The 17185-nt window shown below is 34.3% G+C and overlaps 2 protein-coding genes across 4 annotated transcripts; one reads left to right on the plus strand and one right to left on the minus strand.

Annotated features, from left to right (window-relative positions):
• Window positions 1-802: 802 nt before the first annotated feature.
• On the plus strand, window positions 803-4985 carry LOC110265700 (protein FAR1-RELATED SEQUENCE 5-like). Its single transcript, XM_021108881.2, has 3 exons — window positions 803-1018; window positions 2171-4497; window positions 4625-4985. The coding sequence occupies exon 2, from the start codon at window positions 2314-2316 to the stop codon at window positions 4231-4233; it is 1920 nt and encodes a 639-aa protein (XP_020964540.2). The 5' UTR covers window positions 803-1018; window positions 2171-2313; the 3' UTR covers window positions 4234-4497; window positions 4625-4985.
• A 961-nt stretch (window positions 4986-5946) lies between these two features.
• LOC148549447 (uncharacterized) lies at window positions 5947-9668 on the minus strand. 3 transcript variants are annotated; one of them, XM_088497414.1, is made up of 9 exons: window positions 9305-9668; window positions 8599-9207; window positions 8391-8488; window positions 8038-8122; window positions 7855-7929; window positions 7256-7566; window positions 6717-7150; window positions 6300-6634; window positions 5947-6171 (listed from the first exon to the last, which is right to left on the minus strand). In XM_088497414.1, exons 3-6 carry the CDS (start codon window positions 8483-8485, stop codon window positions 7435-7437), a joined length of 387 nt encoding a protein of 128 aa, XP_088353540.1. In that variant the 5' UTR covers window positions 8486-8488; window positions 8599-9207; window positions 9305-9668; the 3' UTR covers window positions 5947-6171; window positions 6300-6634; window positions 6717-7150; window positions 7256-7434. The 3 variants fall into 3 exon arrangements, with proteins under 3 accessions (XP_088353540.1, XP_088353541.1, XP_088353542.1); XM_088497415.1 differs by lacking the exons at window positions 5947-6171; window positions 6300-6634 and having other exon boundaries at window positions 7029-7150; window positions 7256-7390; window positions 7477-7566; window positions 8391-9207; window positions 9353-9580; XM_088497416.1 differs by lacking the exons at window positions 5947-6171; window positions 6300-6634 and having other exon boundaries at window positions 7029-7150; window positions 7256-7390; window positions 7477-7566; window positions 8038-9207.
• Between the last annotated feature and the right edge of the window lie 7517 nt (window positions 9669-17185).

Raw genomic sequence — 17185 nt, forward strand, 5'->3', positions numbered from 1 at the left:
TTGCGGACCTGAAATGACAAAGTAGTGGCTGAATCTGCTACTGTACCGAATGCGCTCGAACCACAAGATGATCGACAACTAGAATCCTCCCCCGAAACAACACGGGGGGCTGACTCATGAAACCACCGGTTAATAACTCACCGCCAACAATGGTCCAAGTTGACCGTAACATGAACCCTGGGTGATGGTCGCCGTCCACAGCAAACCTTTCAAACTCAAGCGTGGAGAGCTTTTTGGTTATTTATATATTTTTTTTTGTAACTTTTTGAAATTTCTAATTGGCCCTTCTCCTAAATCTAATTAACTCTCAAGATAATGTTCCTAATTTACCATCTAACTTTTTACCTTGCATAATTACCTAAGTTACTATGGTCAGCAAAGTCAAACAAACTTTTGGGTCTCTGCTTACTAAGCCACATGCTAGCATTCATTTGGTTTGGCCCACTTAGTCACCTTAGCCACGAAAAAATATAAGCCACCAGAGTCTGCACCATTTATATATTATATATTACTAGTAAATAACATCATATATATATATATATATATATAGGTGTGTTCTGTGGTACCCATTATGTTACCATGGCAATAGTGACTACAAGCAACCTACCAATTAAATGTGAACACCTGGCTTTTCTAAAGTAACGTTGACTTTGAGTTACTGTGTTTAAACAGGGTAAAAAGACTAATAATTAGGGTAAACAATTTGAACAGAAATTTGGGAAAAATTATTTTTCTATGCTAGAAAAAAAATGTTATCCCATCATCCATGAATACTGAGGTATTACATGAGTTAGGGTTTCCTGGGTGTGGAAAGACTGATCATTATAGGAAGCATTGGCATACACATTGTCAGCGATCTGCTACGAGAAGTGGAAAAGTGGGAATCCAATGGAAAACCGCCGTTGAGTTTGCTGGAAGATATTGGAGAACTATTTGTTGTTGGTACTCGTGGTCAAAGAAGATAGATGTTGGAGGCAGGGTAACAGCGACTGGCGAAAACAGAGCAACTTATGACCTAGTAAGAGGATTTTATGGATTATGTGTGTTTTACTTACTTCTGTCTGGTATAGTTTTACATAGATACTGTTTTGAGGGAGAGATGTGTGCCTGTAAACAATGTACAGAAGACGCCTTTTACCATATCCCATGACTTGACCCAATATTGTGTTTGATTTAGTTAATAATGGTAACTATATGCTTACTAATTTCTTGTAGTGCAAAATTTGTTGTTGGAGTAAGTAGTGTACCAAAATGTGATAATTTGGAACTAGGTTACTTGTATGAATTTATTTCCATAGTAATTGAGCCTAACATCTTCAAGCGTGGCTACTATTTGGTTTTGTAATACCTTCTTAATGCAATCACTTATATTCTTGTAGACATTTTGTCATTGTAAAAGTTATGTAGGAGATATAGGGAATGTTAAAGAACTGAAATAACGAAGAAGCCGTGTTGGCATAAATTAATAGTAGAGTACCAAATTTTATTGCGTAGTATGAGTACACTTTGGACATCATGGAGTACACTTTAGGTACAATGGCATTCAGAAATTAAGCCTTTGCAGAGTTAAACTTTTTTGTTTTTTGGTCATTTTGATTCAGAGTTGTGGCATATGAATTGCGGGATTTTGTCTCTATTTCCACCCTAACATAAGCATTTTGCATCATTCATACTTTCCTTTGTCCATGTATGATTCTTATTGAGTGTGGACGGAAAGGATTAAATTGAGAAAAGAATTCTATTTTTGTTAAGTGAACTCTAATTTATTTCAAATATAAATTCATGATTTGAAACAATTATTTGCATGAATAAAATGATTTTATCTATTTGTCTTTTCTTTATTTATTCATTAAGAATAATTTTGACATTTCAATATTTAGTAATAATAAACTTACAATCAGACAAATTTTTTGTCTGATTTAGTTTCAACATTAACGTGAGAGTTAAAATTCACTTGAGATTTGAAAATGATATTTTTCTTGTACTCCAAACCAAATAAAAGAATTCTTTTCTTGATGGATAGCTATTCTGAAGGTGTTCCAAACACAATATAAATTGATCCTTGGTTCTTTTGGATGCTGATTAATGATTTTTGGGTTGTATGTCTTATGCCCAATTACCATGCTATTTTTGTCTGAGTTGCCAGCTGACAAATTCTTTGCCTGTTCAGGTATTTGGTGGTGTAAGATAGACAGTGATTTGGAAAGTAGCTCAGAGTTCTCTGCGCAGTCGAGTGATGGATAGAGCACAGGATCGGAGGCTGACGAATGTGAGACAGCAAGGCTTGAGTCAGGGCAATTAGAAGAAGTGGACATGACAAGGTTGGATACTGAGGAAAGTAGTAGGGTAGCAGATGATGCAAAAGATCAAGGATCTAGTTCAGCAACTGTGAGGTCAGTTGAAGAACCAAATAGTTCCAATCGCTGCGAGGCAGGGGTAACAACAGAAGATTTGGCTATTGCTGAGTTCGATTCAGTTGAGGAGGCATATGTAAGGTATGTGGAATATGCACGGGTTACCGGGTTTGCGGTTCGAAAGGGAGATTCGGGAAGAGATAATGAAGGTAATGTTGTGAGAAAATTTTTCTTCTGCAACAGAGAAGGATTGCGCGATAAGAAACATTACGAGAGGATTGATAGACAGCGGGCACACAAACCAATTACAAGAACCAATTCTAATGCTAGGTTTCTGGTTCATCTAGACAAGGGTTGTGGAAAGTTGAATATGAAGTCTTTCGTTGTGGATCATAACCATGAACTAGCCCCAGCAGACCACACAAATGTAATGGCACCACATCGGCACATGTCGGAAGGTGACAAGGCCCATGTTCATAGCTTGCATGAAGCAGGTTTCCAGACAACCCAAATCATGGGATTCTTTGCCTATCTCGCAGGTGGTTATCGCAATTTGCATTTTATAAAGAAGGATCTATATAACTATATCGATGATGTTCGACGTTCCCGCATAGTGGAGGGTGATACTGCTGCGGCCATTAGCTATCTTAAAGGGAAGATTGAACTTAATTCCCTAGTTGTGGTACAATACTCGTACTGTGCTGAGAACCATTTGGGTAATCTGTTTTGGTGTGATGGTCAAATGCAGCATGACTATGATTGTTTTGGTGATGTCTTGGCCTTTGACTCAACCTATAGAAAGAATTTATACAATAGGCCTTTGGTGATTATTTCAGGTACTAACCATCATAGACAAACCATTATATTTGGGTTTGGGTTGCTTGAGGATGAGAAGATTCCTTCTTATAAATGGTTGCTAAGGAGTTTTTTGGATGTAATGAGGCAAAAGGAGCCGATGGTTGTGGTTACTGATGGAGACAAATCAATGAAGAAGGCTATCCGGAGCGAGTTTCCTAATGCAACACACAGACCATGTAGTTGGCATCTTGCTTGGAATGTTGTCTCTAATATTAAGGATGCTAATTTCTGTAGTGCATTCAAGACTGCGGTGTATGGAAACTTTGTGGTTGAAGAGTTTGAGAACTATTGGGCGGAGATGGTTGAGAGCTTTGGTTTAGAGAATAATGATTGGATTGAAAAAACATACGAGAAGAGGGCGCAATGGGCGAACGCCTATCTGTGTGATAAGTTTTGTGCTAGAGTTAGAACAACATTGAGATGTGAGGGAATCAATTCATCCCTCAAGAAGTTTATTAGATCTGGAAATTGTCTACTTGAGCTCGTGGAGAACCTGGATCGTGTGGTGAAGGATTATCAGAATAATGAGTTCATGGCCGACTTCAAATGCTTGTATTCGGAACCGGTGATGACAACAGGGTTGGAAAGTATTGAGAAGGCTGTAAGCAAGGTGTATACGCGAGAAATATTCTTTGAGGTTAAGAAACAAATAGAGTCAGTTGCTGCATTGCTCGTGCTTCATCATGAGACTTATGGTACCATTCAAAAGTTCATGCTAAGGAAGTTCCGAAGGCCCCTTCGAGTTTATACTATTTTATACAATAGCAGTTCCAAAAATTATGAGTGCTCGTGCAAGTTGTGGAACAGTCTAGGGGTCCCTTGTAGTCATATATTTTGTGCGATGAAGGAACTTGAGATAGAGGCATTGCCAAGGCGATTAGTGCTTCGCAGGTCGTGTAAAGATGCAAAAACATTGGAGAAAGTTGGTGCGGTTCCAATGGCCGATCCGGAAAAGGCGTTTCGGGAACGTTATGGGTCCATGTGGAGTGCATGTATGTCTATGTGCTATATAGCCGCTTAGGATGGAGACACGTATGAGAATGTTCTTTCTCAAGTGGCAAAACTGACGAAGGAAATTGAGTCAGCGGGCCCACGAGGCGGAAGGAACCGATTTAGGAGAGCAGGCGATGACCATGTCAACATGCTGGATCCAACTATTGTAAAGTCGAAGGGTGCTCCCAGGGGCAGCACGAACGCAAAAATAGGAAGGCGATGTAGAAGGTGTAATGGGCTTGGGCACGACCGTAGGAATTGTACTGCGAGGAACGAACAACCAGATGATGAGGTTAGTGTTTGATTGGTTTCTTAACGTGTGAGTAGTTTAGGTCTGTTATGTTGTCTGATGTACCATTCAAAATTCAGTAGTGTTATTTTGATTGAGCAGTGTTGTCTTGTATTTTCTGATTTTGTAGGTAGTAGGAACTATGAACGGCCAGTATCAAACTTCTTGTAAAAGGGTTTGATGAGGTTAGGCATTCGCCAATTGGTGATGTGCAGATCATCTATTCATCAATGTCAGGCCGTTGAATGAAGCATGTTTGGATTTGCCAAACCAGGGGTCTATTTTTTTGTCCTTGTTGTAGATGCGGGTTCGAAATTTATGTGAAACAGTGTCTTGTATTGAACTCTAGTAAATCTTATGCTACTGCATCATGTGTTGTGAATTAGGGACGTGCATTGTACAGCGAAATTTGAATGTCTTCATGTGTTTCAAAGTAATGATCATGGATAACATAAAATCGTAATGGTTATTTAATTTCAGCCTTGGATGATGTCATTATTTCTCGATAATTTCTACCGTATTGGACATAAGGTTTATTCTCTCTATCTCTTTTTAGCAGAGATGAAAATTCTTTTTAATTCCTCTTTAATGAAAGGTACACTCATTACAAGAACTTTCCATTTAGAATTGAATTTATTTTTTTTTCGTATCAATTTTACCTTTATTTTTTTCATTGTAGGGTCCTTATTAATTGAATATCTAAAATATATAATTAAATTTTGCTATACAATTTTCATTTTTGGTGTTATATAAAAAAATTTTATTTTTTATTTGGTACTGTTAAAATTTATAAGTGTAACTCTTGTATATTACTTTATTATTATTATTTTGTCATAATATAAATTATTGATCTCATTAAAATGAACAAAGTAAATAAAAAAACTAATAATAACTAAGGAATAAAGTCATGAATCATGAAATTTTATAACTTAAACTAGAATTAAAATAAAGAGTACTGAGAGTACTAGAAAAAATAAAAGTAATATAATTTCATATATTGTTTTTGTTTTTGATATAAAAATATATTTTATCAATTGTTATATGTTATTTTTATTTTAATAATTAATTATTAAAATCTTATAAAATAAATTAATAAGATCTTTTTAAATATATAAATTAAAATAATAAGATAATACAAAAAATTTATTTACGTTAATGCCTATTTTAATAATTTTGTTATTTGAAACTAATTTTGAGTGTTTACGTAACCAAAAAGGGCTTGTAATTGTTCAACTTCCATATCTTGGTAATCAAAAGGGGTTTGTAATTGTTCAATTTCCATATTTTAGTAAAGCAATCCATGCAATAGAATACTCTTAAAAGTTTACATAGCTAATTACTATTTGTACATACATTTGATTTTGAGTTTCGAAAGTTAATTGTATTGGTTTAGTATTGGTCTAACCAGAAAAAAAAAGTGTAACTACCACAACCATTGGAAGAACCACAAATATGCATATGAAAGACAGTACATGATAGTTTACTAAATTATGCTTGATGAATTAAGAGAGGTCCGAAAGACATAGTTGATGTCTATAAGAAAGCATCGACATCTATAGTTTGTTTTACAAAAGTCGAGTGTATCTGAAGCACACTCTTTGGAGACTGCATGATTTGTGTGCGTTCCTGAAAGGTGCTTATCCAGTCGTACCTCATTTGTAACTCCTGACACCATACCTATATCGAGGTAGAACATCAGAACTTGTTATTTTATGGTTATAAAGTGGTGCAGTGTATCTGAGATGGAGGTTAAGAAAATTTCCATAGCCATCTTGATAAATGCATCATATGAGTAAGGATTTTACCTGTGTAGGTCAAACGTGTCATGGGTTACATAAGAAGTTGCATGAAAATAGCCACAGAAGGTTGCCGAACCTACTCTCGGGAAACATTGCACAATTCAATAAGTTGCTGGATTACATAATATTATACAAAAGGTTGTGGTCTCTCGGCCATTTAGCATTCAAAAAAGCATATGTCAAAAGAAAGGTGAACTTGTGGGTCAGTTAGTTGCTGGGGAACCATTGGTTAAGTTCCTCCAGTATTCCAACGCAGCTTGGATGACCTCCATGCGCTTGTCATTATGGTACTTTAGCACCATGTCAACAGCAAGCCTTATACGACTGTAGTCTGTAATTTTCTGCAACCACAAGCAGTTCACTTAGCACATTTTCTAATAATACTACAAACAAAATGCTAAAGTCTATGGTGTGTGGGTATACCTCAGCCTCGTACGAGTTCCACAGGTGGTACATTATCATCTATTGCACAATGTACATGCCGTAATCATTGTTAGAACAAAAAAAATGTTTTTGATATGTTATTTTTTTTTAAATCTTGTAACACATCATGCTGAATCAAGTGACAACAGATACACCAAGGGACTTCTAAATTCTGCAACACTTCATCATGCCAACAAAATAGAGGGTGGAACAAAGATATCATATCATAGATAATCATGGATCAATTAGTCACATCTGACTTAAGTTCATAGCCAGCCTAAGGTAACAGAAGTAGATGGAGTTTAGGGGTACCTTCCGGGGTCCTGCCTGGTGACCTTTGGCTCCTTTATCTCGTAGTCACTGCACAGAATCCTAGGATTTGTCGGGTCATCATACCAATCATCACTGTCCAGCACCTCCTCCAGGAAGATAGCCTTATGGTTGCATCAGTCCATGCACAAAAATGTATGTTATTAATGTTGCTTTACGAATAAAATGTATTGGATAAATTAGTTTTAACGCGAATTAATAGACCATACCACTTTTTTTAGTTGTCGAAGCCGCTTGGGTCTGTCATCTTCTGAGGGAAGGGAGTCTAGGTACACAAGCTGTATACGAATGACGTCAATCACAAGCAGAAACCAATGTCCATCTCACCAAATGGGACAATAAATCTACTAGCAAAAACCATCAACGAAATATTCATATGCTTAATGAATTAAGAGTTAACGACGCAATTACAAATCCTATCGGGACTAACCTTGCATACCCTATTGGCTTTGCCCATAAAATCCTCCCAAATGGCCTTCAGTGTCGCATGTGGAACTGGTCCCCTTCCGGTTGCAATTTGCTGTAACGACAAAGTTCAATGATGGCCTTAAAAAAATTTTCATGATTTTAATAATCTCTTAAAATAAGTGCTATAAGTTCTAATCAATTTATAGGGTCCGAAAACAAAAAACCAACAAATGTTACAAAAAATAAAATTAGTTTCAATTGGCGAAATTAGTTTATTACCTCCAACAACTTGATCATATAAAAATTTATGTTATTTATTTCAACAACAACCAATAATTAGCGGCAGAAATAATGAAAAGATTTTTATTAGAAAATAATGTTCATTGGAGGGTTCACTTACTGAAAAGGTTGTCGGCAAGAACCAATGAATCTTGGTGGAGTTCCCAGCCAGCATGCAGGCAAGCAAAATCAGCACCTGTAAACATACACGATGCATAATACTTAGGCATGCACTTCAGCAAAATCATGCAACTGGAGATTGGGGGATCATGTACACGGACTTTTTACTGAGGTTTGTACTCACGTCGTCGACCACGGGCTTCCTTGGCTCCAGAGTTCTGAGAGCACACCTGGTAATAGCGCAGTGCGGGCTTCGAACAAGTAGCTCGCTGCAGTGTTCAGTATTAGCAAGCATGATTTATTTCGATCTAGTTATGACATGATTTCAAGAATGTGGGTGACCATTCTTCTTAACAAAATACGCAAATCCTTTATTAAACATAAGCTTCAAACAAAACATGCATTAGTATGAATTTTGGGATATAATAAGTTGCTGCTATAGCAATGGAACCAAATGTGACAAACAATGTGCATTTCAACTTATGTATTCAGTTTACTATGCCACCAAAAACTAGTACTATCAGTGGGGAGACTTACTCTTGGTCAAGTTTCGTGTTGAATATGTACGCCGCAGCGCATAGATCAAGGCCTACAATCTTCATGTCCTTGGTGGGGAAGAAAGTTAATGACATACCCTGTAAGGAGAATCTCGTGTGCAGTTATTAAATATTTTTCAGAATAAAAAATATTGTGGTATCTACACCAGTTATCAAACATAAGCTTCTAACTGTAGGTAAGGACTTACACGGGGAATATTTTTCCCAATCTCCTTCTACCACTGGCTCCTATCGACATGGCAAATCTGCAGGAAGTTTTTGTTGCTCAGCATATTGGACTGCTAGGATGGAGCTGCTAGTGATGTGAATCTTTTCTCCCTTGCTCTGGCCCACCCCAGAAATGCTCCCCGAGTTAAATAGTTTCCTCTTTCCCTTTGGGGTTTCTCCTTTTGGGGCAGGGGTCGATCCAGAATGCCTCTGTTTGTTTCTACGTTTTCAGCGGAAGGTGTGCCTTCTGGACTACATGGCGGCGTCGGAATTGGGGGATAGCCAGGGTCGATTCCAGTTGTTGTGGGAGTAGCATTTTTCTTTCGCTTGTACGTCCTTAAGGTTGCTCCACTTTTTCCAATGGTCCCTCGGTCATGGTGGTCTTCCTCACTTTTGGAGAGTTACTTCCAATGTGGGATGATACAGCTTGCTGATTTATCATCTCTTTCACCAGTTCCACATACTCCTCATTTAGGAGCTTCTGGTTTCGAATAACGAATCTAACGTCGGCAATGTCAGCTTCAATTTGGGAGATGCGTTCAGCCAAAGACGTGGTTGTGATTGGGTGTTCAGGTTCTATTGAATCCCTCCTGCAACAAAACCAGGGTAACAAAGATAGATCTGAAGATGACGGAACCTAAGTGAATGCTGTTATAACGTAAGTAATGTCCATAGGCGGAGGCTTACTTGTGTTCCGACCCATTAGCAGGGTTGGGGGCAACTCCAATTGTGAACTCCTAGGCATAAATGGTGCAGCGGAAGCTCCTGGGGATGACAACGAAGCCGGTTCCTTGATCTGTTCTTTGTCCATCGCCGCAACGTCTTGCACTCGAAGTACCTGCGCACACAGATCAGGTTGGAATACATAATTCTGACTTGAAAACGATGGTTTAGGGTTTCTTTATTTTCAGGATGAGGATGTATTCTTCGGCGAGGGTATCTCACACGGTGTAGTAACCCATCCTAACAAAGAACCTCTAAAAGGTATGCATATAGGGCTAAATCTCTCTGCGTCGATGGAGATGAAGAGAGTGACACCGCCGTTGTGTTTGTTCGGCTCGCTAGACTCTCACTGATGTAACAGGCCGTTTCACGAATTCAGGCCTCACTACGATTACTATTGGGTTAATATTGTGGGGCCGAATAATTGAGTAGTGGTAAATTTTTTTTTTTTTTTGTTAAGAGTGGTGATGAATTTTTTAATTAGTTGTATTTAGAACTACTTCCTTTTTTTGTGTGATTGGGCCCGACAACACAAAAAATTTTCGAATGTTACTACATACATGTACTCTCTTTTATTAAAAAAAAAACATGTACTTTCTTTTAATATCAAAGAAAAACATGTACTCTCTTTAGTTTGTTCAATAATACGCAGAATAATTATACCATTATTTGATTCAATCAAAATATTAACATAGAAGACTGTCAATGAAATGGGATGAAATTAAAATATAATGACTTATATATATATACAAAAAAGTTTTGAAGGGAATTGCACAAAAATGACCTTGACAGCTATCAATTTGAGGAGGATGCTTTCGGCACCGGTTACGAGAACAGTAAGAACTCAAGTTAAGCAAGCATAATTTCTAGTCAAGCATGCTGAGTCACAAGCTGCGCCTCGAAAAGCGCGGACGAGCCACATGCAGGGACAAGAAAAAAGTTCGGTTATGTTACACTCTCTTTATGGTAAATAAAGTCTTCCTCAGAGCAGCCTAAGGGTCTTCGCCGTTGACGACCTTTCGATCTTCTCCGGTTATATATATATATTAAATAGTAAAACATGTCACCTTGACTAGGGTGAATTTTAAACTTAAGATCGCTAATTTTTTATTTAAATTTTTCACTATAAAAGTACTATTAGTTTTTTATGTATTTGTCATCAAATAAAAAAAATATTTACATATTTGCAGACGTTAATTTGTGCAAAACCGGCCAAATATTTTTATTATCAAAACATAAAAAAATTTTAAATCGTGGACATATTTTATTCATATACTAAAAAGGATACAAAAACTTCGTTAACTTATATTTTGAAAGTGATTTTAGGTATTTATATACTTGAGTCTTTAATTACATAGGTACAGAAATTTGTCATATTAATTGAAAGATATGAACATGAACAAGTGGAATAAATATGGTCTAACTACAATAAATAGCTACACTCCTATACAATGATGAAATGCACATAACATTACTTAATTTTTTGGAGATCAGTTGAATCATTTAATGTTTCTTTAAAAAAAAAGAATTTCAGAGACAAATCTAATAGACATTTTTGTACCAAGTACTTCAAGCATATTAAATGAAGACATAACTAAAAGACTTAAAACAAGAATGAAGGTGGGGAGTTTCATTTGAAGTATGCCCCCACAATGGTAAAAACAAGGGGTGGGAATAAACAATCTATTTCAGTAAGTAACTTTTTTTTCCGTGGTGTCCATTCAATAGTGAATATTCGCATGATGAATTCTAACAAAGAGGGCAGGCAGATGAGTTGGATATGAGTACCTGTTTCAGCTTTCGGAGTTGTACGGAAACAGTGCCTAAACTTTCACCGGTGTAGTTCTCACAGTAGTTGCCCGAACTCGGCAAAGCTTTGACAATGTATACTTTTGCGTGGTCTTTAAATATAAACAACGTAGTTGGCATGCATATGTGTAGCAACTATCATGTGCAACGGAGATGGAGGGATTATTTGTTTGGAGACTCCATATCCATCACTTATGAAATGAAACAGTGTAGTTCTTTAACTTTAGAAAACCAAGGATAATCTGGGTCAGAATTTTAACTTTAGGTTAGTGGCATGATCCTTTGAAGTAGAGTTGATAAGTGGATGTGACGGTCGCACATGACAACTGCAACTGAGTTGACATGATTTGCGGCTGCGACAGATTGATTAAGCAGAAGGTTATAACCACAGGTCATCTTTTAAGGTTCGCCATTTTTGTACATAGTATTTTGCGGTACCGCCTTCACAAAGCCAGGACATTATTTCTATAGGAAAAAAAATTATGACAAAAAGTTTTAGCATAGAAAATATTCAAAAATTTTATAAACATATCAAAGTAAAAGAAAAGCTTGTAACATTAAAATATTTAATATTAAAATAATACATTATTTATACTTTAAGAATATTGATATATTGATAAGTAATAATGTGCGTCTTACATGACTTATTTATACATTAAATATATAATAATAACTATAATAATAATACATGGTATTAATCATCGCAATTAAGCTTATTATCTTTTAATCAATAATAAAAATAAGTAATTCTATCATAACTTATGTCCGATAAATGATATTCTACCCTAAAAAAATTCGACACTAAATTTCTCAATGCTCATCATATATTTTGTACATTGTGTAGTAATTATTAATTTATTTACGGTTTAATTATTCTGTTGATCCTATAATTTTGCGAAATTTTTAATTAGGTACCTATACTTTTTTTCTTTTTAATTGAGTCATTGCACCAAATTTTTTTTTAATTGAGTCCCTACACTTTTTTTTCTTTTATTTGAGTCCCTGCACTAATTTTTATTTAGTTGGATCCCTATACAATTAAGTCAATTACTACCAAAAGTGACCTAATTGAAAAAAAAATTGGTACAAGGACTAAATTCAAAAAAAAAAAGTATAGGAACCTAATTGAAAATTTCGCGAAACTATAGAAACCAATAAAGTGATTAAACCTTTATTTAATAAAAATTTTAATTTCAACCAATAATAATATAGTTACTTAATAATTGATGTTTTACCAAAGTTAAACCCTGAATAGAACAAAAATATTTTCATATGAAAACCAATCAATAAACTAGATATTATTGTGGTCAATAGATTAAATGCTAACTGGCATATAAAATATTATATTTTTGACAAATATTTCATTAATTTTAAATATTAAAGACTTAAATTTAACTCAAATTTTAAAATGTAATTTTTTGTTTATACCCTGACCTAACACTATGGTCCAGGCCCAAACGCACAAAAAGGCTCAATCCAAAGATTGGTCTTCACTTCCCACCGACCTTCTCGAAAGAGGTCGGATTCAATACTGACTCCTTTCCTAAGAAGTCGGGGTAAGAGGATAACTAGCAGATAACACTTATTCAAATAAATAACTCCCCATAAAATCTCTCAACCCACTTCCAAGAGTCATATCTCAACTACCCTAAGATGAAGGGATGGTTATCCACCTTAAAAGGTGAAAATACTCCAACGGTAGTTATTGGTTCACCACTATAAATACACTGACACCCCTCAAGGTATCTCCAAATTTCAATACTCTTAAAACCTGCTTACCCTTTTGCTGATTTAGGCATCGGAGTGTCTTTGCAGGTACCACCTCCATTCTTTCACATACCACCTCCATTCTTTCACATACACAAGTCGGACGGCGACTCCCAGACACAAACCAAGTCGGAGACCACCTCCTCTTGACGCTTGGGCCAATCCTTCAAGCCTAATCCACCAATCTCAAGTTATACGTAACAATTTTTAAAATATAAAAATAACTTATTAATGCGAAATATTAACTAATATTGATAAAAAGAATTCACTCTTAGTAATTTTTCTAAGGATGCTAAAAGATCAACATAGTTATTACTAATTATTTATAACTTACAATGAGATTTTTAAATAATTTATAGAAAATATTTATAATTATTTTTTTTGCAATTAAATGTACTCTTTATTATATTCATTATGGATATTATTATATGTACTCTTTATTTACGTTTGCACCGTAATAAATTGAAATAACATACATCCATTCATATATCTTGGTGAACACATAATAAATCGAATTGGAATGTCAATTTATTCATTAGGTTACGTACATGTAAATCGACTTAGACATACAATCGATTTACTTGGTTGTTGGGAGCACTGCGTAAATCGAATTAAGCTTATTCGATTGGCTAGGAAGTCTAAACAATCATGCATAAATCGAATCAATCCCTTTCAATTTACATGTATATCTACTAACTTGAATCAGGCTAATTCAATTTAGTGCTAACATTGCTAAATCAAATATATCTATTGTATCGATTTATTTAGAAAATGACTATTAAGAAAATACACATAATAGTTTTGATTTTGGATGATTCACATAATTTTGACATATTTTAGTTTATTTCGATGTTTTGCTATTCCTTATTTTAAAATAACATTTTTTGTTGTAATTTATGTTTGAGAATTAAATATCACAATAAATATCTTGTAATAATTTTTTTTATTTATTAGTAAATATTAAAGTGAAGTAAATGAATTCATCCTTATAAACTTCAACGGGCTAAGTTAATTGATTAAGTAATGGTAACTATAATTTTTTTTTTATTCTTTAGTACGTATATTAAAAAATTTTAGTGTTTACGATTTACAGACTATAATTTAGGGTTTACCTTTTAGGGTTTAAAATTTAATATTGTCATTTTAGAGTTTAAATGTTTAGGATTTTAGAATTTAGAGTTTAGGTTTTATGGTATAGAATTTAGGATTTAAGATTTAAAGTTTAATTTAGAATTTAGAGTTTATGATTTATGATTAAGGATTAAGGTTTATGATTTAGGTTTTAGAATTTAAGATACACCATTTATGGTTTGCGTGTTGAAACTAAAATTTCTAATGTCCCACATTTATGCAAAGCACCTATAACACTAATATTAAAGAAGATCACCATTTTCTTTTTCATATATAAAAAAATTTCTGTAAAATAACTTATATAAATAATTTCTCTCGCATTTTATAAGTTACTAAGCTTTTAGTACCAAATTTTCATCCGTAATAAAAAATTTTGACTTATTACCTACCAATTTATCACCCGCTCGATCCATTAACCTACACTGCTACACATTGCCACAACGAAAGCAATGTAAAAAATAGTTTGTTCTATTAATATCCATAAATATTAAATTATATTTAAACTATGCAATTTTACCGAAAATATTGTATCAGTAGTTTAGAATGAGGACAAATCAACATTTTGCGTTGGTTTGGTTTCAATATTACTTCTTAATTCTATTATAACTTTTATTTTAGAAATGTCTTTATATAAATGTACAGTTAATTATTTTAAATAAAGAGGATTTACTAGAACTGGACATACGTGTATAATTTGATTTAATGTGACAATGCAATCTTTTGGGTAAGTCAAACTAATTTAATTGGGTGATTCACCCCAAAATTATATTTAAAAATTAAAATAAATTTTGTTGGTATTTATAAACACTAAAAATTCACAAATACTAGAATTTTAAACCCCTATAAGAATAAACAAATAAAAAAATAAATTTAATTAACATGAATAATTAAACAAAAATTCTTTTACATAAATAAAAATGTAGATTAATTACTTAAATCAATCATTAGAGCTTTTAAAGTTAGACTTTAATTTTTTAGATTTTAAAATAAATAAAATAATATCTAACGTTTATTATTGTTAGGTCCCATATATGATAAGTACTACTAAAGACAAAACGAACTTCTAAGATAAGACTAGAAGAAACCTGTCTTCTCCATCCCTTAGGCCAAGCTTCTAAGTACTTAGCCAACGGATAAAACAGACTATATGTTGGGAGACAGACCTCGGAGAGATCCGAGTCCCGCTACCGGCTGTTCGCCTTATGGACGCCGGACATCCAAAGACAATCCGGGCCCTTAAGTTAAGAATTGATTTAGCAGTTACAGAAGTTTCGGAAAGAGGAAGAGCCCGAGCTAGTTGTTCTATGTTGAGTTATGCGTCCTTCCTCTGACTAATTCCGGAAAATTAAGTGGCGTTGAGGACAAAGATATTGTTGGAGTTATCCTTTTTATTCAGTACCAACAAATTTGATGTTAAGAAAAGATCTTTTACAGGAAGGTTCAGTCTCTTTTCAATTTGATAATATTTTAAAATAGATAAAATAATATCTAAAATTATTGGATAATATTTCAAAAATGTATTACATAATTAAAATTTACAATTTTAGAAATTACTATTTTTATATGATTTTAAATTAATGTTACAACATTTAAATTAAACGATCTTAATTTGTAAGATATGATAGTATTTATGAATACTAATATAAATATTAAAATTTTGTCAAAAAAAAAAACAATCGACAACCATTAAAGAAACGGAAAGATTTTCAGACAGAGAAGAAGTGTCATGGGGTGTTTTCCTAGTCCTTTTTTTTTTTTATTTTTTCCCTTTTGCTTTCAAATTGGATTTTTTTTTTCTTTGAAGTCATGTATTGTAAATTTGATTATTTACTATCTTCATCTAAAAAAAAAGGCAAAACAACCCAAGTCTTTTTTTCTTTGTTTTTTTTTTAATTTTTGTCCGGAAGTCTAGTGTTTTCTATATTTTTGTTGGCCTGGTACACAGCCCACAATATAAGAGTCAATTTTTGGACGTCAATTGTTCATTTTATCCTCACGGTAAACTTTCCAGAGTTACCCGTGCTTATCACTCTCACCACTAATTACCCTTCATAATCCTTCAGCCAAGTGTCACATATCTACTGGTTGGTCAACACTTAGGCACCACTAGGTATCATTAATTGTGCCACCAGAGAACTGGCCATATATATATATAACCCATAGCCAAGTCTCACACATCTACTAGTTAGTCAACACTTAGGCACCACTAGGTATCATTAATTGTGCCACCAGAAAACTGGCCATATATATATATAACATTTACACTTTATAGTTAAAACTCGTGCAAAACTTGTATAAAATTTGTGCATTGCACAGAATTATATACTCCATTGCACAACTCAATTGAATAAATAATTAAAGAGTTTCAAATTTAATTATGAGTTTGACACACAACGGACAAAATTTTACTGCATTTCATTTTTAGAAAGTACACATGTTAAGGTTACCATTTAAGAAATTTTTTATGAAAAATATATAATTTAAAACTTTTTACCTCAATATTCTCAAACTGGATCGAACATTTTTTATGACAGAAAATTAAGAAAAGAAAAAATAAAACAAAAGCAAAGGCAAAAAAAGAAAATAATGCAAGGGAGAAGGGCTCCCTATTCATGATCCTTAGCAAGGATTTGTTCTAGGCTATGAGGAGGTAGCACCAAGTTTTGTCATCCAATCTGCTGTTCTATTGGCCTCTCTCTAAATAAGGGAGAATATGACAGTCCACCCCAGCTTCACCTTTAAATCAAAGATCGTTTGAATTAAATTCCTATCTTTATGCTTAGTAGAAATCTTCCAATAATTTACCAAAAAGAATGTGTTCGCAGAATCCATCTCACAAACCACTGCCATTTGTTTCTGGTCGAATGCCAAGCATAAACCTCCCATATAGCCTAAAGTTCAAACTTCAAAACACCACTGTCATGAATTTGTCCAGATACTCTGAATACCCATACCCCCGAGCTATCCCTAAGGACGTAACCAAAGCCAACATGACTCTCGTCAAAAACACTCCCGTCACAATTAAGCTTAATGAAGCCTTCTTCCAGAAAAATCCATGAGGCATCCAACATAGTGGGAGAAAGATGATGACAAAGGCCCCCTATAGTGGTCTCCTCTATTAATAATCTTGCTTAGTAT

The sequence above is a fragment of the Arachis ipaensis genome, chromosome B8 (assembly GCF_059453495.1).
Source record: "Arachis ipaensis isolate K30076 ecotype BB chromosome B8, ASM5945349v1, whole genome shotgun sequence".
Classification (NCBI taxonomy): domain Eukaryota; kingdom Viridiplantae; phylum Streptophyta; class Magnoliopsida; order Fabales; family Fabaceae; genus Arachis; species Arachis ipaensis.